At 45.8% G+C, this 26,598-nt stretch overlaps 1 protein-coding gene across 2 annotated transcripts; it reads left to right on the forward strand.

Annotated features, from left to right (window-relative positions):
- Window positions 1-7,316: 7,316 nt before the first annotated feature.
- EPHA1 (EPH receptor A1) lies at window positions 7,317-26,572 on the forward strand. Of its 2 annotated transcripts, none has more exons than XM_036758942.1 (18): window positions 7,317-7,468; window positions 8,662-8,729; window positions 10,976-11,257; window positions 11,437-11,848; window positions 15,219-15,374; window positions 15,689-16,033; window positions 16,198-16,325; window positions 16,517-16,667; window positions 18,060-18,156; window positions 18,527-18,585; window positions 19,532-19,657; window positions 22,348-22,533; window positions 22,817-22,878; window positions 23,207-23,416; window positions 23,737-23,886; window positions 24,226-24,419; window positions 25,869-26,024; window positions 26,181-26,572. In XM_036758942.1, the coding sequence occupies exons 1-18, from the start codon at window positions 7,381-7,383 to the stop codon at window positions 26,257-26,259; spliced, it is 2,949 nt and encodes a 982-aa protein (XP_036614837.1). In that variant the 5' UTR covers window positions 7,317-7,380; the 3' UTR covers window positions 26,260-26,572. The 2 variants fall into 2 exon arrangements, with proteins under 2 accessions (XP_036614837.1, XP_036614838.1); XM_036758943.1 differs by lacking the exon at window positions 7,317-7,468 and adding an exon at window positions 8,423-8,491.
- The last annotated feature ends 26 nt before the right edge of the window (window positions 26,573-26,598 follow it).

Consider the following 26,598-nt stretch of genomic DNA (forward strand, 5'->3'; position numbering starts at 1 on the left):
ATACCTGCCACTACATGTTGATTGTAGAGCTAATGGAAGTGGAACAACAGACTCTGCCACTAAGTGTCCCAACATCCACCGCACCTATTCAAAGAATCATAGGAGCTCGGGGTTGGAATAGACTTCAGAGGTCATCTAACCAGCCATCTAAATCCAACCAGAACTGGACCAAGGATCTCCACTATGACACACCTGACAACTTGTCATGCAACCTTGTCAAAAGGCCTAAAGTGAATGGGAACCCACTGCTTCCTGAGGCCGCCCACTCCACCTGAAGTCTAAATTGGCCTCTCTGCGACTTGTAGCCCTTGTTTCTAGTTCTGTTCTCTGGGCCTGAGCCAAACAAATCTAATTCCTCTTTAAACATTCGAAGACAGCCGCTGTACCCCTAACACCACTGTGTCTTCTTTTCTCCAGTCTAAACATCCCTTTCAACTGCTTCCCTCAACTGATGCTCATAGGACATGAATTCAAAGGCATTCACTAAGTTGGTTACCCTCCTCTGGATACACTCCACCTTCTCAAAGTTTTTCCTAAAATGCAAAAGTTACCCAGAACTGACCACAATGCTTCAGGGGTAGTCTGATCGGGTCAGAGTATGGTAGGCTTCTTATTCTTCCCAATGTTCTGTGAGTTCTGGGTGGGGATAATGGGCCTCATGGGAAAGACAGCATAGGGTAGTGGCAAGAACGCTGGACTTGATGCCAGGAGACCCGGATTTGAATCCTGGCTCCAAAACCCACCAGCTGTGGCAACTAATATAACTTCTCTGTGCCTCCTCTAATTAGAGATTAATTTGGTCTGCCAAGCTCTTCTTTCAAAATGCAAATACCCCCTGAGAGAATTAAACTTGTAACAGAGATAGAATGATTAGCTGGATAAACCAGTGTAGCAATTGCCCTGTTTTTCCCTTGTTGCCTGCCTGGTGGAGAATGAATAATAATATATTACAGTAACATGTAGAATTTACTATATACTTTTTTTTAAAAAGCAAACAATATAAATTAAAGATTCACTGTCTCATATAGAATCGTTTTTGTGTTTCGTGGATATGGAAATGCTCTGTGGGGGAGGTGTATTTAAAATTCATAATTTAAAGCATTTTTATTATCAAAATAAGGGAGGAAAGGGACCCGAAAGAGGAAAGAATCAGGACAAGGCAAGCATGGCAAATCATAAGCAAAGTTTATCTTCTCATCACTTTCAGCTTTTCAGTCCCACCTTTTCTCCTTTCTGTCTTCCTAATTGGGTTTCCCAGAGCCCCTAAACTCAGGGACCCACCTGGGCCTGTCTTTTCTTTCTAGTTAACACCGCAATCTCTGTATTTTGTACACTCCCACCCATTAAAATTGACCTATTCTGTGTCTGATGCATACAAAGTAACCCAGAAGACAAATGTGTGCTACAGCCTAATACTGTAACCTTTTTAATAAAGAAAGTTTCACTTTAGCAATGAGTTTCCATAAACAAAATGCCTTAGCTCAAGGGTGGAAACCCCCACAGCCAGTGCATCAGGTCGGGCATAAAATTTAATTTCCTCTGACTACCTTGGCAGGAATAATCAGAGATTGAAAAGTTCCAAGCCACTCATTGTTAGTAGTGAATGCAAGGAGGGGTCAGCAGAATAGCTCTCAGGCTTGAGACAATATTGGCAAGATGGGGGTTTATTGTCAAGGCTGGAGAACTCCATCAGAGGGCTCCCAGATTTGTTCCCGAACTGGCCTCCTCCTCTTCCCCTGCAGTGGTATCCCTTAATCTCCCTCTTTCCAATGCTCTTGATTATATCTCTCCTCCCATTTAAAATGGGCAAGTTATGAACAAAAATTGATCTTTTGTTTGTTGAATTTATTAAATAAGTTGCTGTGTTCTTTGTTCTCAATTTATAAATGCAGACAAACATTTTATATTTACCTTTTCTTCAAGAAAGAGGTCTAGGTGGCATAATGGATAGAGGGCCGGGCTTGGAATCCAAAGACTCATCTTCCTGAGTTCAAATCTGGCCTGAGACATTTACTAGCTGTGTGACTCCGGGTAAGACACTTAACCCTGTTTGCCTCAGTGTCCTCTTCTATAAAATGAGCTGGAGAAGGAAATGGCAAACCACTCTGGTATCTTTGTCAAGAAAACCCCAAATAGGGTCATGAGGAGTCAGACACGACTGAAAACAACCGAACAATAACAACAAGAAACCATGTGGTACAGTATAAAGGACTTGGAGTGTGATGAGGTATGGATTTAAATTCTGCCTTTAACATATAATTACAGGTTGCGTAAGTGTGGACAATTCACTTAACCTATCTGAGCCTGCACTTCCCTGGAAACAAACTGGCACATATATAATGATTCAAGATTTGAAAAGGGTATTGTGTGTGTGTGTGTGTGTGTGTGTGTGTGTGTGTGAAATCACATTTGGTCTTCTGAATAACCCTGTGAAGCAGGGCAAGTATTATTAACCATACACACACACACACACACACACACACATTTTACAGATGAGGAAAATGAGTCTCAGAGAGGTTGATTTGCTTATGATCACATAGTCTGTAAGTGACAGAAACAGGATTCAAAATCAAGTTGCTCTTTACTTCAAATCTAGTGTTCTTTCTACCTGTTCATGATACAATGGATGGAAATAAGAGTTTAGTTTTAGACTTAGGTTGTGATAGGTTCAGATAGGTTAAAATAGAATATTATTAAAGTGAAGGTGAATAAGAGGCTCCTTGGTAGCTTTCTTATGTCTAGAGATATAAATTCTCCTCCACCATTTCTTGTCTCCTTCTCTTCACTCTCACAATCACCGCCCTGGTGCAAGCCCTCCCTGGTCACACCACACCTGAACTATTGTAATAGCCTTCTGGTTGATCTTCTTGACTCAAGTCACTCCACATTCCAATCAATCCTCCACTCAGCTGCCAAAGTGATTTTCCTAAAATGCAGGTCTGACCATATCACCCCATCATTCAATAAACACCAGTAGCTTCACATCGCCTCTAGTATCAAATATAAAGCCCTCTGTTAGGCATTTAAAGCTCTTTACACAACCTGGCCACCTTTCTACCTTCCAGTCTTTTTACATTTCACTCTCTTCCACGAACTCTAAGATCCAAGCACACTGGCCTTCTTGCTATTCCCCCTTGCTCTTCCATCTCTCTGCTCCTTATCTTTTCAGTGACTGTCCCCCATGCCTGGAATATTTCCCTCCTCATCTACCTCCTGGCTTCCCAGGCTTCCTTTAAAACTCAGCTCAAATCCCCTCATCTACAGGGGACTTTTCTAGTCAACCCACCTCCCACTGCTAGTGCCCACCCTCTGAGGTTACTCCCATTTACATTATATGTACCTTTTATGTGCATAATTACTTGCATTTTGTTTCCCCCATTAGAATGGGAGTTCCTTGAATATGACTGAGTTTTTACCTTTTTTTTTTTGTATCCCCAGTGTCTGGCACATGGTAAGCAGTTAATCAATGTTTGTTGACTGATTGACTTATTGGAATTTTATCCTCCAGTTTGCTTGAATATGTAGATTTCTATTTCTTAAGTGGAGACCCATAGTGGCTTTAATTTCCACAGGTGTAATGGATCCAGCCATTGGATATGTGCGATGTAAACAAATTCAATCCTGAGACCCAGCATCATGCTGCCGGATTTGACTTTATTTACTGGGCTCCACCACTCTTTGTCACAGTCCCAAATCAATCCCAAAACAAAGGGGCCTCTCGCTATTTCATAATCTTACAAACTACATCATGCAGATCCTGTATGTTGCCACAGCACAGCTGATTTCTTAAGCAAGAATCTCCAAAGCTTGTTCCCTTCTCTTTCCCCCACCCTCCTTGGTCTTGCAATCTTTAGCATCTATGCCTTTCTCCCATTTGGTCATCATTCAATCACAATGCTCCATTCCCAATGACCAGACATAGATCCTTCCTGACTCCCCTAAAATGCCTGCAATTAACCCTTCCTCTCTTCCCCTACACAGACTCCTAAGAAGTAAATTACATGTGAATCACATATTGACATCAAGAAGGGAAAGGGAAGAATATAACCAGGTAACCTTTAAACTATACTGTTTCTACACAGGTCAAGTTGCACACACCTTTTTGAATTACTGGGTAGGAAAGAGGAAAAGGACCCCTAGGTAAGAGAATATGTATGGAGTTCTCATTCTGTGACTATAACCTGGAAACTAAGGAACTGTCCATTAATTAGGGAATGGCTGAACAAGCTATTGGTATATAAGAAATGATAAAAGGGACAACCTCAAAAGATTGGTATGAACTGATCAAGAGTGAAGTGAGCAGAACCAGGAAACAATTTATATAACAACACTGCAAAAACAAACAACGTTGAAAGACTTAGGAACTCTGATCAACCATGATTTCAGGAGACCGATATGGTATATTATCTACCTCCTGACAGAGAAGTGATAGCCTCAAGATGCAGAAGAAAACATATTTTTGAACACGGCCAATGTGGGTCATGTTTTACTTAACCATGCATGTTTGTTGCAAGGGTTTTGTTTTGTTTTATTTTTCAAAGGAGGGGGAAGATAAATGCTTGTTAATTTTAAAAATATATAAATTAAATGGGGGGACTGGACTAGATGACTTCTGAAATCCCTTTCATCTCTAGATCTATGACTACAGAATAAAATCCAGACTCTATGCCTGCCATTCAAGATCCTCCAGAAGTAGATTGGCCCCAGCCTACCTTTCCAGCCCTATCTCCTACTCCTCACTCCCTAACATGAACTCCACTCTCCAGCCAAACAGGTCTGTTTGTCATTCTGGGAACACACCTTGCACCTTCCTCTTTCCACACCTTTCTCTTCTCATGCCATTCCACCTCTAGGTATAGCCTCCCTAATCTCATCCTTCAAGGTCCAGCTGAAATATCACCTCTCCCAATAAACCTTCCCTGCTCCCTAACAGAAGTAGGCTGTCCCTTATCTCAAAGCCTCTAGCACTTTGTAATGCCCTTATCACTTATTGCCTTGTGTTCCAGTTACTGGTGTACATATCTTACCTACCTCCTAGACTGTGAACCTAATGGCTTATACATCATGGGCCATGTCTGCACATAGTGGGTATTTAACAAATTCTTGTTGAATTGAATTAAAATTTACTCCTATATCCTTCATAGTATCTAAGCAGTTAGTCAGTCACCAAGGATTCATTAAGCCCTTACTCTATATGTCAGAGGATAGAGTGCCAGGTCTGGAGTCAGAAAGACTCATCTTCCTGAGCTCAAATCTGAACTCAGACACTTACTAACTGTGTGACCCTGGGTAAGTCACTTAACCCCATTTGCCTCAGTTTCCTCATCTGTAGAATGAGTTGAAGAAGGAAATGGCAAACCACTCTGGTATCTTTGCTAAAAACCCCAAATAGGGTCACAAAGAGTCAGACAGGACTGAAACAACTGAATAACAACAATTTGCCAGGCACTATGTAAAGACATGGGGAAACAAACAAAGGCACCATCAAATGGGGAAGTCAACATGGAAATAATTACATATGTACGAGGTGGATATAGTTTAAATGGAAGATAATCCCAGTGGGAGGCACTGGGGGCTGGGGGTGGGGGGAGAAGAAAGGGGACAACTGGGAAAGGCATGCCACAGAAGGTAAGATTTGAGCTGAGTCTCAAAGGAAGCCAGGAAAGCCAAGAGGCAGAAGTGAAGAGGGAAAGCATTCATAGTGCCTTATGCAGAGCAGGTACTAAGTGATAGCAGAAAAAGCCCTGACTTTTAAGTCACAGGAATTGTTGGACTTGCTCAGCCATCTACAAGCTTGACCAAGTCACAACCATTCTGAGGCTCAATTTTCTAATCTGTGAAGTAGAGTATAGTGGTTCTTAAAGTGTGGTTTGGGGACCACTGGAGGTCCTCCAGAAGCTTTCAGAGTGTTTGAGGGGTTAAGGCTATTTTCTAGCAATACTATGTTTTAATTTTAAATGTGGTAAATATCAACACACATTAATAAAAGCTCTTTGGAGGGTCCTCAATAATTTTTAAGCGTGTAAAGGAGTCCTGAAACCAAAAAGTTTGAGAACCAGCAGTGGAGGAACCAGTGTGGAGAAAAATCAAAGAGAGAAATGGTGTGGAAAGACACCAAAGTCAACTCTTACTCTGCTACTTACTACCTATCCAATTCTGATCGAGTCATTAACCTCTGTGGGCTTCGCTTTCCTACCCTATAAAATGAGATTAGACCAAGATCCCTTCCAACTCGTTTGTCTTTCCTTCCCCAAGAGGACCAATGACATCAGGGAGGTGAAGGTGATGTCTTGACTTGCCCGTGGGGCAGAGCTACCCAGCAAAGTCATCGGCTTCACTCTCTCCTCCAGTCATCTAAATCCAGAGGCAAAACAAAGGTCAAAACAACTGGCGATGGCCCAGGGTGAAGTGGGTGACCTCAGCCTTTCCAAATCAAGGTCTTTCCCAAATTCCTTGATCCTACAATTACATAAGACAGCTCCCTCCAGCAACTCTGAGATTCAGATGCCATCTATAAAACGAGAAAATGCATGCAAAAATAATTTGAAATGGTAAGGCACTCAAGGCAGGGAGGGAGGTAGATAAAGCATTTCTTTAGAGCTCACTACGTGACAGACTGGGGATATGAGCTCTGAGGACACAATTACGAAGAAAGCAAGATGGTCTCTACCCTTAAGGTACATTCTAACGAGAGAAAGCAACACCTAGAGGGGGTGCTGCAAAGGGGGAGACTTGCTTTCAGTTCTAAGTCTATGATCTATGACTACAGGATAAAGTCCAGACTCCATGCCTTATAATTAGCATTATTATAAATACTGATTAATAAGTATTATTATTGAGTTAATGATTTTTTTTCTTTTTTTTGATTTTTTTTTATTTTTCACAGGGCAATTGGGGTTAAGTGACTTGCCCAAGGTCACACAGCTAATACATGTATCAAATGTCTAAGGCCGAATTTGAACTCGGGTCCTCCTAACTCCAGGGCCGGCACTCTACTCACTGCGCCACCTAGCTGCCCCCTTAAGTTAATGATTGATTGATTATCGGAATCCTTCGGGTTAATGTTAGTCAGGGGCAGTAGCAGAATCCAAACCTAGTCAGGATCGGTCTGAGTTTAGGGTTAGATTTGTCAGTTGGTCAGTTCCAGGTGGCCTCCACTAGATGGATCTGCAGTTTTATTCAGGTAGGGATACCTTCCTTCATGAATTTCCGTGGAGCATTTGAGCCAATGCTACTGGCCCTTTAAGAAGGTGAGCCAGGTGAGGCTTGTAACTCCGCCCTCTGTCAAGGCACCTCCCCCCGCCCCCGCCCTGCTTTTCCCGGCTCCACCAGTCCGGGTGACCGGCCCTTGGTCCCGGTCCCGGTCCCGGCTCCGGCGCCATGGAGCGGCGCTGCCCCCTGGGGCTCGGGCTCGGGCTCCTGCTGCTGCTCTGCGCCCCGCTGCCCCCGGGGGCGCCCGCCAAAGAAGGTACAGACTTCCCTCCGCCGCAGATCTCTTCTTCCTACTTAGTCTTCCCCTTCCCCCAACTCCCTCCCTTACCCAAGAGTCCCCGGCCCTGGGGACCACCTGCTCGGCTCCCCCGACACCACCCCCTACACACACACACTTCACCAGGCGCCGCGCGCGCACACTCTCGTTCCGACTGTTCCCCCTGTTCCCATTCTTTGCACAGCTTCCAGCAGCCTCTCACACACCTTCCCCGTGACACACACACCCCCTCCCCTGGCAGCCCAGGCTAATGGACTTGCCAGGCCAAACTTTGCTCTTTAACCCCTACGTGGTAGTTCCTGGGGTCAGTCACTCCTCACACTAGCACCACTAGCAACTAGGGCATTGGGGGTGGGGATGAAGGGGTGGAGAGGGGGCTGGGAGGGAGCTGAAAACTGAAGAGAGCCCCTATGATAGTTTACTGCTCCCTGAAGAGTGCCGATGACCACCACTCCCTCCTCCTGGGGGAGATCATACTTTGGGCTGCAACTCTCCTGGGAACCCAAATCTTAACCCTTTCCCATACATACTCCACCGTCACCACCCTAATCGAATGCAAAGAAAAAGGAAGTAGGACCTCCCTTCCTTTCCTGGGCCATAGGCTTCGGGCTGCATTTCCTGGGCCCCTTATACCAATCTCCCCACCACCCTCAAACTGTGAAAGCCAAAGCCCAGCAAGTCCCACCCTCAGGCACTGCTGGCTTAGTTTATAGAATTACACATTTTTAAAGCTGAATCAGAGGTCTGGTCCAGTTACAAAAGAGGACTGAGGCCCAATGACTTGCCTAAGATATTGTTTTCTATAAGCCCTTACACCCTAGCTAAATGGACTGGCCCCTGGGGGCAAGGGTTATATATCCTGTCATCCAGTCAACTTGGAACCTCCACCCCCAGATTCTTCTGGCAATGAACTCAGCAGAGGGTCCAGCATCCTAGCCCTTTCCATATTTTGCTTTCTCTTCTCCTTAAACTCTCTGTCTTTGTAACATGTGTGTTTTACAGGTATGAATACCTCTCATTGCTAGTCCATGTTTTGCTCATGAAAAAGCAGGAGGTCTTATGGGGTGTGGGGAATGTGAGGGGGGGAAGAGGAAGTGAAAAGGGAGAAGGGAGACATCATTCAGCAGATCCCTTCACCAAGATGGTCTGACATCCCTCTCCACCCCCTGTAGTAACTCTGCTAGACACCAGCACTGCACAAGGAGAGCTAGGCTGGCTACTGGAACCACAGGAGACTGGGGTGCGTACCAGGGGAGAAAAGGGCTTTTAGGACTAGGGAGGGCTCCAGACCAGTGGGAAATGGGACAGGCAGGTGGGTGGGGGAAGAGAAGAAAAGAGCAGGAAAAACTGGAAGTGTCTCCCAGGGAGGCGGCTGTCGGGTGTGTGTTGGGGAGGGGGGGCAAGGGGGTGGAATAGAGGCTGAGTCACAGCCTACTGAGCGGAGCGGGGCGGGGTGGGGGGGGCCCAGACTTCTTCCCATGGGGAATGTCTAAATGACCTAGCTTAGGTCGGCTCCTCCCCTTTCCTGTTTCCCCAAAATGAGGAGGTGGGTGTGATTGGAAGGAGTGGATTTGCCAGCAGGAGGTGGTCACTGTAAGGACTTTAAAGGATCTCAAAAAGAGGGGGGAAGGTGTGGAGGAAGATTCTGGGCTGTGTCTGCTGGCTGCTGTCTTGGCTACTCTTACAAAAAGGATAAATATATGAAGTTTTCTTCCTGGCTCTCAAGCTCTTGACTCTGCCATCATTGCCATCAGGAGTCCCCGATTCTTAAACCCTTCATCATGCTATCCTGGGAGGTGTCACGCACCCTCTGGTCCTGGTCACCAGAGGGGAACCAAGATCCCATGAAAAGGGCTAGGAGAGTGTTGGGGACTACATAGCTGTGAGAAGCTGAGTATGAGGTTTTATGTCTGTTATGTTAGGGCGATGGAGCAGTGAAAATAGCAAAGGGGGTAGCTCCAGCTGGTGAAAGCTCTGGGATTCTCACTTTGGGCCTTTTCCCCCCTTTGGCTCCATTGTTGTGGTTTTCATTTTATGGCAGCCACCCTCTCTAGTTTCTTAGGTGTTAGACTATTCATTCTGGGTTTGCTGTTCCCTTTTCCTCTGCGTTTTAGGGTCCTGGCTCCACTCTTTCTGCTCTCCCACAGTGTGGCCTGTAATTAGTGTTAATAGACTAAACTATAATGTATCCTCCAGGAGGGGCTGCTTAGGAAATCCTGAATGAGACGTGCCCTAATAGGCGCCTTATCCTATAAACCAGCTAATCACCCCACCACTATGGCTAGGAGCCCACCTGCTGGTTCCCACCAGCCCCTTGAACTCCCGCCCCCTCCCAACCTCACCCCCATTCCCAGCCCCAACTAACTCTTCCTCTAGCAAGTAATTATCCTTAACTGAAAAGGAGTAGGCTGTTCAGTTAAACAGACCTGCAGCGAGTAAAAGATCAAGGGGAATTCCTGCTTCAGTCGTCCATCCCACGCACCCCCCACCCCAAATTTAAAAGTCAGTAAAAATAACCAGCAGCCAACCACCTGGCTTCCCAGGGTACACTTGGGAAGTTGACAACTTAGCCGATTAGTGAAGGGTACTTATTGCTAGTACGGAACATCTGTTTGTCTGCCCTGTCTGGTTTTGTCACTGCTGAAACTGAAGGAAGACATGTTGAAGTTAAGACAGGCTATCTCAGCAAGCTCCATCTGAGGCTGTGACAACCTGGCTGTGATCTGGCCCCCACTTCTACGCCAGCTGCCTGCTTAACTTCTTCGCCTGTAGCACCCCATGCCCCAACTTAGGTCTAGGTGCCTCACCTTCTTCCCTTGTACTTTCTAAGCCGCTGGAGTTCCATAGGCATAGTCGTGCCTTCAGTACCTATGTTAGCAGGTAGGGACGTGGTACTATTCTAACTGGCCCTTCATATCCCACCTTCTCCCACCACCACACCACTACCACCAATTAGCCTTTTAAAATATTGTTTGCCCTTCAGTGTACCAATCCCAGCTTCCAAAGTTCCGTGTGGCCAATTTTTAATTCCTAAAGCTGCAAAACAAACTCCTCAATTATTAGACAATCTCAATGATAAACCATTATTTTACCTGTGAGGATTTCATCCTCTACAGTTCCCGGTGTTGCTGATGTCTTCACAGCCTTGTGATACAGGGGATAAATTTGAGCCATGGTACTGAACCAGGTCTCAGTAGGGTGAGGCAGGAGTGATGCAACCTCAGACCAAAGAAGCACCACTCTGGCTGCCCTTTCCTCAGTGGGACAGGGTGGTGAGAGCGAAACAGTGGCCTGGGCATTAGACATTGTGCCTTGAAGCTTTATTGGCATACCCAGAAGCAGGGATGCATCTTGTTGACTGTAGTAAAGATAATAGGATGAGACTAGAGTGAGTCCGCTATTGGACCTTCCACTTCAAACCTTCTTCAACAAAAGGAAGGGAAGGGAGAGGAAAGGAACACACTGACACAATTTCTCTCCATCCAGTGGAGTGAGGTGCAACAGATGTTGAATGGGACACCCATGTATATGTACCAGGACTGCCCAGTGCTGGCCGGGGGGGACACAGACCACTGGCTTCGCTCCAATTGGATCTACCGGGGTGAGGCCACTTCCCGAGTTCATGTCGAGCTTCAGTTCACCGTTCGAGACTGCAAGAGTTTCCCAGGGGGCTCTGGACCACAGGGCTGCAAGGAGACATTCAACCTCTTCTACATGGAAAGTGACCAGGATGTGGGCATCCAGCTCCGACGACCCCTCTTTCAAAAGGTGCTGTTGTTCCATCGTATCCATCCATAGTCTAGTGACTAACCCTTTTACCAACCTGATCTCTTGAGATAACCCTTACTACCAAGGAGAGGAAAATCATGGGACAGGGGACCTTCTCCGGGTGAGAGTGAGGAGTACATACTTCATGACTCTAGCACCCAATTCTCTTGTCTCCCTAGGTGACTACAGTGGCCGCAGACCAGAGCTTTACCACACGGGACCTGGCAGCTGGTGCTGTGCGGCTAAACGTGGAGCGTTGCCAGCTGGGCCACCTGACTCGTCGTGGCCTTTACCTTGCTTTTCACAACCCAGGGGCTTGTGTGGCCCTGGTGGCCGTTCGTGTGTTCTACCAGCGTTGTGCTGAGACTGTACATAAGCTAGCACGCTTCCCTGACACCCTTCCAGCGCCCACGGGTTTGGTTGAGGTGTCAGGGGCCTGCCTGCCTCATGCCCAGTATGCCCCTGGCCCTTCAGCTGCCCCTCGAATGCACTGCAGCCCTGATGGAGAATGGCTGGTACCTGTGGGTCAATGTTACTGCGAACCAGGCTATGAGGAGGTCAAGGAGGAGAATGGCACTGAAGGATGTACTGGTAAGGGCACCTGGGTGAGAGGTTATGCTTGGGGAGGACAAGACCAGAGTTCTCACCACCCTTTCCAGTTTTGTTCCCTGCGCTCTCCTCGAGACTCTGATCTGCCTGCCTGTGACCTCCACCCTCATCACCTCTTACCTTAATCTTCTTTGCTCACCTCTCCCATATCCCTCTGTCTCTCTCCAGCCCTATTTGCAAAGGACTTTGCAAACCTTAAAGAGCAATATAAATGTGAATTGGTGTGTGCTTTCCACTCTCCTCATTCTATCCTGGATCCTCCATTCTCATCACCAATATTATTGATTTCCATTTTCCACCTCACTTATTCTCTCTGTCCTATGATTTTGTGAAAGCAGGAGAAGTGGGGAGGTAGATATGGATGGGGGGCATGGACCAGACCAAGGTCACAGAGTCAGTTTGGAAGAGAAGGGCAGGAATAAGTGCTGACCCTGCTGAACTGACCTTCACTCTCAGCTTCAGGCTCAGCCACTCAGCTCTCTATTATGTAGAGACAGGAGATGGGAACTGGTGTGTCAAAACTCTACCCTACCCTGAAGTATTATGATGACAATAATAATAATTCACATTTATATAGCACTTTTTTTGGGAGGCAATCCGAGTTAAGTGACTTGCCCAGGGTCACACAGCTAGTAAGTGTCTGAGGCTGGATTTGAACTCAGGCCCTCCTGACTCTAGGGCTGGTGCTCTATCCACTGTGCCACCTAGCTACCCCATGATTTTATAGTACTTTAAGGTTTGCCAAGATAGGTGTATGTATACATGTGTGCATTTACACACACATAAAATTTCACTTGATCCTCATAACAACCCTGTAAAGTAAGTGCTATTATCTCCACTTTACAGATGAAGAAACTGAGGTTCAGGTGAAGTGATTTGCCCTTATTCACACGGTATTATATAGGTGAGACAAGATTCAAATCCAAATGTTCCTGACTCTGTCTGGGCCTTTATCTACTACATAGGCTCATGCCTTATTCCTTCCTGCCCCCACCACCAATCAGTTATTGAATCCTCTGAAATGAAGCCCATACCATCTCACTCTTGATCTATGGCAATACCCTCTTAACTGATCTCCCTGTTTCCAGCATCTTTCCCCTTGCAGGCTATCCTAAAAGCTCTAGTACATTATAATAATCTTGCTAAAACACAGATTTTTGGATCTCTTGCTGGCATATTCAAGAATGTCCGGTGGCTTTCAGATGATGCAAGAAAATACCAGACTCCTCACTCTGGTATTCACAGCTCTTTACGGTCTGGCTCCAACCTCTGAGCTCTTATTCATACTGTTGTATTGACCCGAGGCAAAAATTGGGAAGTAGGCCCTTGGGTTTTTGCCACACTCCACTTCCTGAATTTACTCCCTTTTCCCCTTTTAGGCGATCCTTCGCCATCCGCACCCCCTGTGGAGGCCCTTGGATATACAATGCCCTTAGAACCCCTCTCTTTTCCACAGTATAGAGACCGGTATTGTTTCGTTTTGTCTTTTGTGAGGAGGGTAAGGAATTGGATTACTAGCATTTATCTATCACTTTAAGGTTTGCAAAGCACTTTACAAACATCATCTGATTTTTTTTTCCTTCACAATAACCCTGGAAGGCAGGTATCATCATTATTCCCATTTTACAGATGACAAAACTAAGAAGTAAAGTGACTTGCCCAGGTTCATACAGCTAGTAAATGTCTGAGGCTGGATTTGACAAGTCTTCCTAACTCAAGGCCTGTTTCCTCACCTAGCTGCCTCTAAACCCATCTCTACCCTGGCATACATTAACCCTTCTCAGGGTGTTTTCATTTGGACAGAGATCAAAGTCTTTAAAGGAATGAAACTCTTGACAGTAAAATTTGGGGCCTTAGGTGGAAAAGGGAATTATCAGTGATATTAAAATCATAGCCTGTTAATAATCACCTCCTCCACCTCTTGCTGAGGGTTAGGGTATATTTAAGAAATTATGAGGTCATAACATACCAACTAGTCAGAATAATGGACTGGGAAACCTAGAGGTCATCTAGTGAAGTCCAGGCTGGCTCGGAAATTATTATTTACTCTTTGAGAAACTAAAGCCAAATTTATAAAACTGTGCTTCAGATGTAACCATTGAGGAGCAAAATTGTCACAAAATAAGATACTTACCTACAGCTACCTTTCTTCTGTCATTACTTCAAAATTAGAAAGATATATAGGTATCTTTTTCTATCCTTTATTTAGCTTTCCTGGAACTCCAACAAGCAGTTGACTTCTAGGTCACTGAGTCACATGTAAGTGTCGTGGTTGAGTTGTTTCAATTGTGTCCAACTCTTCCTGATCCCATTTGGTTTTCTTGGCAAAGATACACAGGAGCAGTTCACTATTTCCTTCTCCAGCTCATTTTACAACTAAGGAAACTGAGGCTAAGAGGGTTAAGTGACTTACCCAGGGTAACACAGATAGTAAAGGTCTAAGGCCAGATTTAAATTGAGGTCTTCCAGATTCCAGGCGTGGCTGCCCATACATTTATGAAAAGTTTTATTCCTGGAAAGTGGTACATGAAACAAATTTGGTCTTCTCCAAGAGCTTCACATGAGAACTGACAGAATTATAAAATGAGGGAGTAACCCCGAGTTTAAGGCCTGAGTTTAACCGAGGGATGTTTTTTGGAAGGTGAGGAACTTGAACTGGCCCCCCAAAGGATGAGTAGAATTTGGGTAGGAAGAGAAAAGGAGAAATTCCTTCCAAGTAGGAGAAAGTCAAGTCAACAAGCATTTATTATAGCATCTACTAGGTATGTATCAGGTACTGTACTAAGCACTGGAATACGAAGAAAGGCAAAAATAAAAAAACTGTCCTTGCCCTCAAGAAGCCCACAATGTAATGGGGGAGAAGCAAGGAAAAAAAAGGGAAATGAACCTTTCATGTTTGACAGGCATTGGCCTACCTTGAGTGGAAGATGCTTGGTGGAGAGTAGTGGAAGATACTTCTGGACAAGGGGCAACATTCTAGAGTCTAGAACATGACCCCATTTCACTTGTCCAGAAGTATCTTGGGCCTTGACTATTACAATGAATTTGGAGACAGCCTGGTACAGTGCATAGAAGACTGCCTTTGGAGTCAGAGGCCCTGGGTTCAAATCCTTCCTCTGACACATACTACTCTTGTCACCTTGGACAAAGTCACCTGACCTCCCCAGGCCTCGGTTTTTTAAATCTGTAAAGTGGAGAGGTTGAACTAGCTTGCCCTGAGATGCTCTAGCGGCTCTAGATCTTGGTGATCCACAACCTTTTGGATCAGTCACCATCATGGCTCAGGCTCCCCAACCTACGAAAGGGAAATGATCAAAGAAGCTGATACTGGCTTTCTATTCCCCCTCTTTAGCCTGCCCTGTCAATTTCTACCGCACTGAGATGGACACCCCCAGCTGCCTCAAGTGCCCTCCCCATAGCACAGCTAAGTCTGTGGGGGCCTCAGTCTGCACCTGTGTGAGTGGCCACTACAGAACTCCTGGGGAAGGGCCCCAGGTAGCATGCACACGTGAGTGGGGTGGGTGTCCTGGGTGACTAGGGAGGGAAGGGTCCCAGATTATGTGGAGAGCTATCCTGGCAATGGGTCTCCCCACTCCAAAACAACCGGGTAAATGCCCCCATCTTCCCCTAAGCCAGTGGAGAGAATTCCCAGCACTAGAGCCACCACAGTTCTTACCCCAGTCTCTTCAGAAAACCTCATAATCCACAAGGGAGTCCTCATTCAGTCATAACCCCAGAATTTTATACGTCAAACAGTCTCATTGGTGGGAAGGACCTGATATTGGGGATTTCTGGCATCTGATTTTATATACACTCTCATAGGTCCCCCCTCAGCCCCTCAAAATATCAGCTTCTCTCTTTCGGGGACTCAGCTTTCTCTGCAATGGAAGCCACCGAAGGATTCAGGAGGACGTCGAGATGTGAGCTACAGTGTGGAGTGTGCACACTGTCAGGGAGTAACTCCAGATGAGGGATCATGCCAGCCATGTGGGGCAGCTGTGCACTTCTCCCCTGGCACCAAGGGACTCATCCTGCCTGCTGTTCAAATCGAGGGCCTTGAACCCTATGCCAACTACACCTTTCGTGTTGAAGCCAAAAATGGGGTATCTGACCTGGACCCCAATGGTTCTCCTAGCACTACACTCAGCCTTAGCATTGGACATGCAGGTGAGGGCACCTGGAAAGGAGACAGCCAGAACAACATTCTGGAAGGAGAAATGAGGGAGGAAAAGGGTCAGTAAAAAGTGATGGAGAAGTTTAGAGTTCTAGGTTGGGCTCTTTGAGGCCTCTCCCCCTGCCAACATCCTCACTTTAACTACTACACTATGCAGAACCACTGTCCGGCTTGTCCTTGAGTCTGGTGAAGAGAGGGCCCCGACAGTTGGAGCTCTCCTGGGCAGGGTCACGACCTCGCAGCCCTGGAGTAAACCTGAGCTATGAATTGCATGTGCTGAACCAGGTCAGAACTACCCCTCCCTTCACCCCCCACAAAAAAGCTTCCCCAACATCCATGCCCAGCCACATGTCTAATCCCGGGTGGGGAACCAAAGGATGAGGTCTTTACCACTTACTCCTTGCTGATGCATCCTCACAAAACCTTTTCTTTCCTTCTTATATCTTATAATCACTGGACACCATCCCACCACACAGGAGGAGGAGAGGTACCAGATGGTGCCAGAGCCTAGAGTATCGCTGACAGAGCTACAGCCAGATACCACCTATGTTGTGCGTGTCCGCACATTAACTCCCCTGGGTCCTGGACCCTTCTCTCCTGATCATGAGTTTCGGACCAGCCCTCCTGGTGAGTAATCAATCCTCTGACCCTAAACCTACTGTATTCCCAGTAAGTCACCTCACCTTCCCACACACACATGCAGTCTTCCAGTGACCCCCTATGCACAAACACACACACACACACACACCAACTTTCCTGTGAGTGACCTCTGCCCACACAGAGATGCCACCCCTTCCTCCTTGAGTGACCCGTCTAAGAACACACACAACAGTTCCTGCCCCATCTACAACTACCTAGTCAGGGACCACACACCAACAAACCATGCTGTGAGTGCATGCGCTCGCGCACACACACACACACACACACACACACACACACACACACAGTGAGGGACCTACCTCCACATTCTGTCAAATAGGATCTTGTTAAAAAATTTATACCAGCTCCCCCAGTGAATTAGTTTTCTCATACAACTCACACATACTCCAGTTTCCCAAAGGATACTCTCTTGTCCATGATAATAGCTAATACGTTTATAGCACTTCTGGGTTTGAACAGCCCTGTTACATAGGGGCTATAAATAAGAATAATTCCAATTTTACAAATGAGGAAACAAGTTGAAATGGGTTATGGGATCATATATCTGATGTGTATCTGTGGCGGGATTCAAACAAACTCTTCCTGACTCAGGGTCCAGAATTTTATGCACTAGCCCCCATGAGTGATACCATGTACACTAGCCTTTTCACTGAGTGAATTCTCCCTGAACAAACGTATCGGCCTCCACATCAAGGGATCACATACGCCCATCCCTCAGTGATCGTTCCCTTCCTCCACCTGCATGTACACATATAATGGCCCTAGAAATGATGTTCTGTGTGACATACAGATGTGGCATATGTATGCACACAGACCACCCCTGCTACAGGTGCTAACCCTGGCTCTCACCCCCACATACAGCTTCCAGGACATCACACAAATATCAGCTCCCAAATGAATGACTGTATACACACAGCTCTTCTCAATGAGTTATCCACATGCAGCCACAAAGAGCCCTTGTGAACAACCTCACACACACATATATATCAGACCCTAGTGACTGACCTTCCCCAACACATACACCCAGGCTGGGGATCCCAGAGAATAATCTTACATTGATGCACCAGCCTTCTCCCCCTTCCCTCCTGCCCACCAGTAACCGATGCCTCCAATCATCCTCCCCTTCCTCACTTCCACAAATATGGGTTTGACTAAGTAGCCACTATGTTCACTTCCAACTCTCCAATTCAGTGCTTCTGTGATTTACCACATATCCACACCAGCACTCCAGTGAATACAGAATCACCTTTCTCATCTCCACTCATTAATCTCATCTTTCCTTTTTTTACTTCCTTGCCCTCCCTCCCCCTCTGTAGTTTCAAGCTACAAAATGCTTTATCTCAGTTCATTTGTCCTCAGTTTCTAAAGGCCTGTCTGGGGGAGAGATTGTGGCTGTTGTTTTTGGCTTGCTGCTGGCATTGGCTCTGATCCTTGGATTCCTGGTCTTCCGCACAAAGTATGAGCAAAACAGATCCCCTCACCACTGACCACTGACCTTCCCACTTCCCACTTAGTTTCCATACTCCGGTAACAATTCTAATTCTTACTCCTAGTCCCCTCACCCCTTCATAGTACTCTGCTTCTCCCCCAATACCCAGTAAACCAAGTCAGGTCAGAACCACAAAATCACCCTGCCCCCCCACCACCACCACCACACATACCCTTTTCCATTATCCCTGGAGGAGGCATATACCATCAAGTTCCCAAGAACAAACCTGTTCCCACGGTCTCCCTGGAAGTGTGAGAATAAGGAGAAGGGGGTAAAGGATATGAAGGACTGTAACAAACCTTCTTTTCCTTTCCTTTCTACTTCCCCTAAACTGTAGGAGGAGAACTCAGAAGCAAAAAGGGCAGCGAGAGTGTGCTTCTGATGGTGGCGATCGTGGTGAGTCAGTAATGGGGAGCAGTGACAAGGGCCCCTGATCTCCTAGGAGGGACAATGAGTAAGGCAAGGGATTGAAGAATTCTAGAGCTTCTGAGGCAGGGGAGGCTTGCTTGGAATTGTCTCTGGGGCTCACAGGTTTTGCTACTTAATTAAGTTTGGTTTAATTAATCTTGTGCTAATAGCACCAGTGTAGCTCTGGTGTAATTATCTATTAGCTGCTAGCTCTTTTGCACCCTCCATTACCACCCCACCCCCCCATTCACTGACACAAACACACCTTCCATCAGCCCCAATCCCATCTCCAGGCTTCCTTCCCAACCGGAGCTACACTCTGAGTCACAGCTTGGAGGATGGGAATGCGTGCCTGCAGGGACAAGTATGGGACTTGGAGATGTCCAGCTGAGGCACATGGACCTTATCCTGGTTACCTCATTAGAGAGCCAGCGTCAGCCCCCTTTAAAAAAAAAAAGCAAGGGGAGGGGGGACATAATGACCTGTCCAGCCACTGAGAGCAGCCAAGGAGTGTGGGTCATACTGGCAGGGAATGTGGGGGAGGCATGAGCAACAAAGGCGGTTTGGGCAGTGGAGGCTGGAGAAGAAGGCAAGAAATTTGGTGGGTAGGGGAAATGGAGTAACCCACTTCAGGTGACAGGGCAGAAAGAGAAGGCCTTCTAGTCCTTTTGCTACTCCACCCCCATACTTCTGAGGAATAGAGGACATTAGAACATCAGAGAATAGTAGTAGGAAGAGGGAGGGCAGTAAGTAAGATACCAGTGATTGAAGCTCCCCCACCCCTAAACCATGAAGGGGCTGTTTGGAGGAAGTCATGGGAGTAGGGGAGAGGATAGAGAAGGCATGGATGAGGAGTCTGTGATTTATTCTCTCTAACCGCCCCCCCCCACCCTATTAAGTATCTCTAGCTGACCCCTCCTCATTCTCATCCCAGAGGATAAGCTCTGGCTGAAGCCCTATGTAGACCTGCAGGCATATGAGGATCCTGCCCAGGGTGCCTTGGACTTCGCTCGGGAGCTCGACCCAACCTGGCTGACTGTTGACACAGTCATAGGGGAAGGTGAGTTCTGACATAACCCATCTCTACCACCAGCTTAGTCACTGACAATCACTACCACTGAATGTCCTTTCCCAGTCATCCTCAGCTTCCTCTCAACAAACACAGACACACATATACTCATGTACTTCAATGCTACACCCCCAGCGGCATGAAATTAACTATACTATCTTGCTTTTGCTCCCATCTTTCATGGGATTGGGGATGTTTTGTCCTGGCTGCAACTTCAAGAATCTATCATACCACTTCTTACAGTGAATCCTTTTGGGAAGAATAAACTCTGAGAAAACTCTCCTTGAGAAAAAAAGTAACAAAACCATAGTAAGAACTCTAGTATGTGTGTTGAGTGACACCTCCATTAAGGAATTCTCTGGTAGTGAACAGCCTTTCCAACAGAGTCCATTGATTTTAAATCTGCAACTAGGTGGTAAAGTGGATAGAACACTGGCCCTGCAGTCAAGAAGACCCAAGTTCACATCCAGCCTTAGACACATCCTAGCTGTGTGACCTTGGGCAAGTCATTTAACCTGTCTGCCTCAGTTTCCTGAATGGTAAAATGGGATAACAATAACACCTGCCTCCCAGGGTTGTTGTGAAGACCAAGTGCAATGATAATTTTAAAGTGCTTTGCACAGAATCTGTACATAGTAGGCACTATACGAACGCTAACTACGATTTGCTGTTGTTTTTAACTCTTCATATATCGTGAAAAGAAGAGCTCCCCAAATCCAGAGTCTCACACACTTAGACTTGCCTTTGTCTTGTTATGGAGTAAAACCGTAAGACAGGCAAAGTTTCTGCCTCCTCACCCTGCCCCCACTGCCCATCAATGCCCTTCAAGCTGGAAGGGCAGCTAGGCCAGTTCCCTCATTTTTCCACACATGAAAAAACTGAGTCCTAGGGAGTGCAGTGGTTTGTGCAAGGTCACAAAGCTAGTAAGTGGGAGGACTCGAATTCCAAATCCAGCATCCTTCTGGTTGTACCACATTGACATGCGGTCAGTGGTGTTCTTTTTTTTTCATTTGGATAAAAAGACTAGCAACAGCATTTGTGTGGGACTTTCTTTCAAGTTTGCAAAATGCTTCCCATGTTCCTTTATTTGACCCTCACAACAGTCCTATGAAGTAGGTGGTGGTGTCCCCATTTTACAGATAAGGAAACTGAGATTCAGAGACCAAGTGACTTATCCAGAGTCATACAGCTAGTAAGTGTCTTAAAAGCCCTCTATCTCTTTTTTAAGGTTTCTGCCTTATCAAAGGGATTTGGGGTATCAGTAAGCTATTTAGGTAGGTAGATATACACACGTACATGTATATGCACATACATACACATATGTATGTATATGCATATATCATATATGTATGTATACATGTATACATACATATATAATGAAATTTATTGCTTATATATTCAGGTATCAGTAGGCAAAATATACACTTAGGGAGTGTGTGTGTGTGTGTGTGTGTAAGTGTAAATACCTAGGTCTATTGAAAAGACTTGCCCTGAATTAAAAAATGATTTAGTCCTTTTCAGGTAATGGGGATTGTGAAGGATGATTTTCATTAATATCTTTTGTTTCTACATCACCAAAATATCTTCCTATGTACTTCCCCCAGTCCTCTCCCAGAGAGCTATTCCTTATAACAAAGATTTTTTTAAGTGAAAAATAAAGTTGAAAAAAGAGAAAAAATTCAGCAAAGACAATCAATACATCCAAAAAAAAAAAGACATCGTATGCAGCATTAAATGCCCATAGACCTGCCCCGCAATAGCTAGTAAGGTTTGCAGAGTGCTTTACACACTATCTCATTTGATCCTCACAACAATCTTGTAAAGTAGGTGATATTGTCCCTTTAAAGTTTTGGGAAATGAGGCAGAGAGAGGTTTATGTGACTTGCTCAGGGTTACATAACTAGTAAATATCCAAGGCAGGATTTGATCTGAGGTCTTCCTGCCTCCAATTCCTTTGCTGTCTCTGCCACCTAGCTCCTATCTGTTATGCAGGAGTCAGGGTGGTGGTGTAGTGAAGAGCACTGATAGGTGACCTGGTGGATATAGCACCAGACTTGAAAATCAAGAAGACTCATTTTCCTGAGGTCAAATGTGACCTGAGACTTTCACTAGCTGTGTGACCTTGGGCAAGTCACTTAACCCTGTTTGTTTCAGTTTCTCCATCTGTAAAATGAGCCAGAGAAGGAAATGGGCAAACTGCCCCATTATCTTTGCCAACAAAACCCCAAATGGGGTCATGAAGAGTTAGACACAACTGAAAAGACTCAACCACAACAAACACTTTACTCAGCAGCCCCAGATCTTAGCAATGTGCCATTTGGTTTTGCATCAGTAATAACTATATTATGCAAGACCCATCATGGCATCCTCAATAGAGAGCTGTCCTCAGTCAGGAAGACTGGATTCAAGTCCTGCCTTTGACATATATTGATTGGGTGACTCTGGACAGATCACTTAACCTCCTATTGCTCTATGCAACTCTCTGAGGCTATGAGTTGATGAGAAGGTGCTGAATTACACAGGTAGAGGGAGATCCCTATGAACCAGTGAATTCACAGATCAGTTCCTTATTTCTATATTATATATGCAAGATACTGCTAGTTACTGAAATAGATGACAAACATGTCATTTGAGACCAATGCGAAGGGCATGAAGTCTCCTTTCTTCTACTCCATCTCCAGGAGAGTTTGGGGAAGTCTATCGAGGGATTCTGAGAGTCCCTGGCCAAGACTCTTTCACGGTAGCTATCAAGACTTTGAAAGCCTCATCTCCGGATGGTCATTGGTGGAATTTCCTTCGAGAGGCAACTATCATGAGCCAGTTTAATCACCAACATATCCTGCACCTGGAAGGCGTGGTCACCAAGAGTATGGAAGAAGGGGGTGTGGGAGGTTGGCAGGCATCAGGCTTTGATCACCAAGGATATGGGGGAGGAAGGAAGGCTATAGGTTACCAAGAATGCAGAGGGAACAAATAAGGTGTGGTCACTAAGTCAGAGATGGAGCAGGATGAAAAGACATGGATGGAATGGCAGCTATCATGGGATTTGGGAGTTCATTGTGATTATTAGATTAGGATGAGGTGACCAATGGGAACCTTGGGTGGTAGACAGTGAGTGAAGCCACTTTTGATCTGCTTTCTGTGTCTCAGGGAAGCCCATTATGATCATCACGGAGTTTATGGAGAATGGGGCCCTGGATGCCTTCTTGAGGGTGAGAGGGATTGAATCAACTGGGTGAGGGAGGCAGTGGGGTTTTAAAGTCAGCCTCCTCATTGTCCCTACTGGATGGGGTGGATTGGATGGAACTTGAGGGAAACCCAGAGGGTTAATGGAGATGAAAAAGGGAAGAATTAACAAAAGAAAGTTCTACGTGGTAATCCCAGCTCCTGGGAAGGAAAGCATTGCTTAATCTAGCCAAAGGAGATGATAGTTGTAAGATGCTTAGCCTAATGCTTGGTACATAGTAGGCACTTAATAAATGCTTGTTCTCCCCCGGGGCCCCCTCACCCCCACCCCCTCTCCTACTTCTCCCTCACCAGGCACAGGAAGAACAACTTGCCCCTGGACAGCTGGTCTCCATGCTGCAGGGTATCGCCTCTGGCATGAGCCACTTGAGTGACCATAGGTATGTTCACCGAGACCTAGCTGCCAGAAACATCCTGGTGAGCCAGAACCTGTGCTGCAAGGTATCTGACTTTGGCCTGACTCGATTGCTGGATAATGACCGCGATGGCACTTATGAAACCCAGGTCAGATGCCTCTGTGTTTCTCCCATTCTCCCCTCTCCCCACCCATACATAGGTTGCAATTCTCTCTCTCTTCTTAAAATAGAGTGCTGGACTTGGAGTCAGGAAGATCTGAGTCCAAATCCTGCCTCAGACACTTCATACCCTGGACAAGCCACTCAACTACTTTCATCCTGTTACCTATCTCTTCATCTGTAGGGATGATAATAATAGGACCTACTTTACAGAGCTGTGAGGCTCAAATACGAGAACATAGCAAGTGCTTTGCAAACCTTAAAATGCCACATAATCGTTATTACCATCATATCTCCTTCCTGTTCCAGGGAGGGAAAATCCCAATCCGTTGGACAGCCCCTGAAGCTATTGCCCATCGAATCTTTACCTCAGCCAGTGATGTGTGGAGTTTTGGGGTGGTGATGTGGGAGGTGCTAAGCTTTGGAGATAAGCCATATGGGGACATGAGCAACCAGGAGGTAAGCCCAGGACAACCCTATGCCTATTCCCGACTATATCCCCACCTCTCTCTCCCCATCCTATCATTCTGTATTCTTCCACTCAGACTACCTGAGTATCCATCATGTCTCCCCTATCTTCCCACAGTAACACTCTTTTTCACCTCCTTTTGAACTCTACTGCATCTTCCATCTCATCTTTCGGGTCTTACTTCCCCACTTTCCCATGTGCTATCTCATGTCTTCTTTTTCCTTTTCTTCACTATGTTCTCTATCTACCTTCCTCAAGAATCCCATGACCTTCCCACCGCCACTACCACTGCCCAATCCCTTTTCTCGTCCTTCTCTGCTCTGACTCAGGTGATGAAGAGCATTGAAGATGGCTATCGCCTACCTCCTCCAGTTGACTGTCCCGCCCCATTGTATGACCTCATGAAATGCTGCTGGGCTTATGATCGAACATGCAGGCCACGATTCCGACAGCTTCAAACACAGCTAGAACAGCTGCTTGCCAGCCCCCATACACTGAGAACCATTGCCAACTTTGACCCTCGGTAACCATGCAAGGGGAACTACAAGGGGGTGAATAAAGCTGGCTAGTCCAGAAGGAGACAATATTGAACCACGTATAGAGTGCGATCGTGGATAGAGAGCTGGAAAGGACTTCCATCCCTCTAGTCTCGTCTATATTATTTTCTAGACAAGTTCAGAAGTCAAATGACTTGCCTAAGGTTACAAAGTCCTACACTGGTGAGAGGGATAGGACACACACAAACCTTACAGATAAATAGTAGAAATCTTTTTTTGAAGTATAAGCTAAAATAGTTTTTGATCATCTATGAAAAGAAGTAGCAGCCGGTATCTCAAAAATGTTTCCAGCAATTACCAATGTTTCTGACATGCAGACAGCCACACTATATGAATATTCATCTACCTGCAGGGCCATTTTCCTGCAGAAATATAAATGTAGATTAGGTCTGCAGCATATCATTCAGCTACACATGGGTTAAATAGATATTCGTGTGCTATCCTGGAAACTTAACCACCCTTTAACACTGTTTCTAGGGAAACATTTTCCAAACAACCAATGTACAAACAAACTCTTGGAACACACCCTGTTCATAATTTGGGGACTGCTTGTCTATCTTTTTGGAATGTGTCTTTTTCCTGGCAGGCATAACGTACTAATGACTTTTGGCTCTAGCTAACAGTACAGGAAAGTCCATCATATGGAACATGGGTGTCACTTGGGATAGAAAGAAGCAGAAATTGTAATTATAGGAGAAAAAAACTGGAAGATCTTAGAAGTCATCTGATCCAAACACTTGACATCATCCCAAAGAATGTTCACGCAGCCTCTGCTTAAAGATATCTAGTGTTGGGGAATGCACTATCTTCCTAGGTAGCCCACTGCACTTTTAAAGCAACTCTTCACTGTTATAAAGCTTTTCTTTATATTGAGTGAAAACCTGCCTTCCTCTAATTTCCACCCTGGAGTAAGCAAAACATGTATAATCTTTCAAATAACAACATGGATAGGTTACAATCATTACTCCAGAGCCAAGTGGCCACACCAAAAGTCATGAATAATTGACTTCAAATTTCCTGCTGCCTGAATCCCAGGCACAGGAATAAGTTTGCAGGTTTGATGGGTCAGCTAGTATCTGACTTCACCCCCCTCCACTGGGATCAACCTGATAAACTTTGGGGGCAGCAAGAGGACATGATCTTTTTTCTCAGTTGAAGGTTGGCAGGATATATACATGTTAAAGATTATCCAGATTTGTACAGTATTATTGCAGTCGGTGTTCCCTGAACACACACATACTTGCTAGGGAGGGAAAGAGTAAACTGGGATATAATCCAACGGTGCTATGAATATTCCAGACAAACTGAGAGCTAGTTATAGAATGGTTAATAAAGGGAAGAATTGTAGAAGGGATAGAGAAGGCTAGGCCTTGGAATCTCCAGGAGCATGATGACTATATCCCTCCTCTCCCTAGAGTTACCCTTCGGCTGCCAAGCGTAAGTGGCTCAGATGGGATCCCATATAGGAGCGTCTCTGAATGGCTTGAATCCATCCGCATGAAAAGATACATACTGCACTTCCGATCTGCAGGGTTGGATACTATGGAGTGTGTGCTGGAGCTGAATGCTGAGTGAGCAAAGATGGGTACAGGGGAGGGAAGGAACGGGTGGACACCGGGGAGTGGGCACTGGAATTGTCTACTGAGGGATGGATGGAAGAGCCAAAGAAGGGGCTCTTTGTGGCTTGGTTTCAGAAAATTGCCTTCCTGCTCTTTCTACTCCCACAGGGACCTGAAGCAGATGGGAATAACACAGCCTGGACATCAGAAGCGAATTCTCTGCAGCATTCAGGGTTTCAAGGACTGATTTGTGGACAGGCTAAACTTGAAACCCAGCCATGATGCCCATTTTCAGCAGACCATGCTGAAGGTGTGACCTTTTATGCCCCCATCCTTTATCCTGGACCATGTATGTTCTTGGTGCTGCTCTTTCCCACACCTCCTATGGAGGAATTATACCCTATGGTTTGGGGGAGGAGGTTGTTGTCTTGTGTACTTGGAGAGAGGTAGGTAGTGTTATGGGCAACAGTAATGGGGTGGGGGGGCTATTAGGTGGGTTTGGAAATGTGAGTATGAGCTGTGACATATACTTTTTGTAAATAAATAGCTTAGGACAGATATCTACCCCTTTATCATGCTACTGGGG

The sequence above is a fragment of the Trichosurus vulpecula genome, chromosome 5, assembly GCF_011100635.1.
Source record: "Trichosurus vulpecula isolate mTriVul1 chromosome 5, mTriVul1.pri, whole genome shotgun sequence".
NCBI classification, from domain to species: Eukaryota; Metazoa; Chordata; class Mammalia; order Diprotodontia; family Phalangeridae; genus Trichosurus; species Trichosurus vulpecula.

Bases quoted from the DNA above. Each gene is read 5' to 3' on its own strand.
- EPHA1 (XM_036758942.1), top strand. From the start codon at position 7,381: ATGGAGCGGCGCTGCCCCCTGGGGCTCGGGCTCGGGCTCCTGCTGCTG. The intron at 16,668-18,059 runs GTGAGTAATCAA...ATTTGTCCTCAG, and splicing joins GTTTCGGACCAGCCCTCCTG to TTTCTAAAGGCCTGTCTGGG. The intron at 19,658-22,347 runs GTGAGTTCTGAC...CTCCATCTCCAG, and splicing joins TGACACAGTCATAGGGGAAG to GAGAGTTTGGGGAAGTCTAT.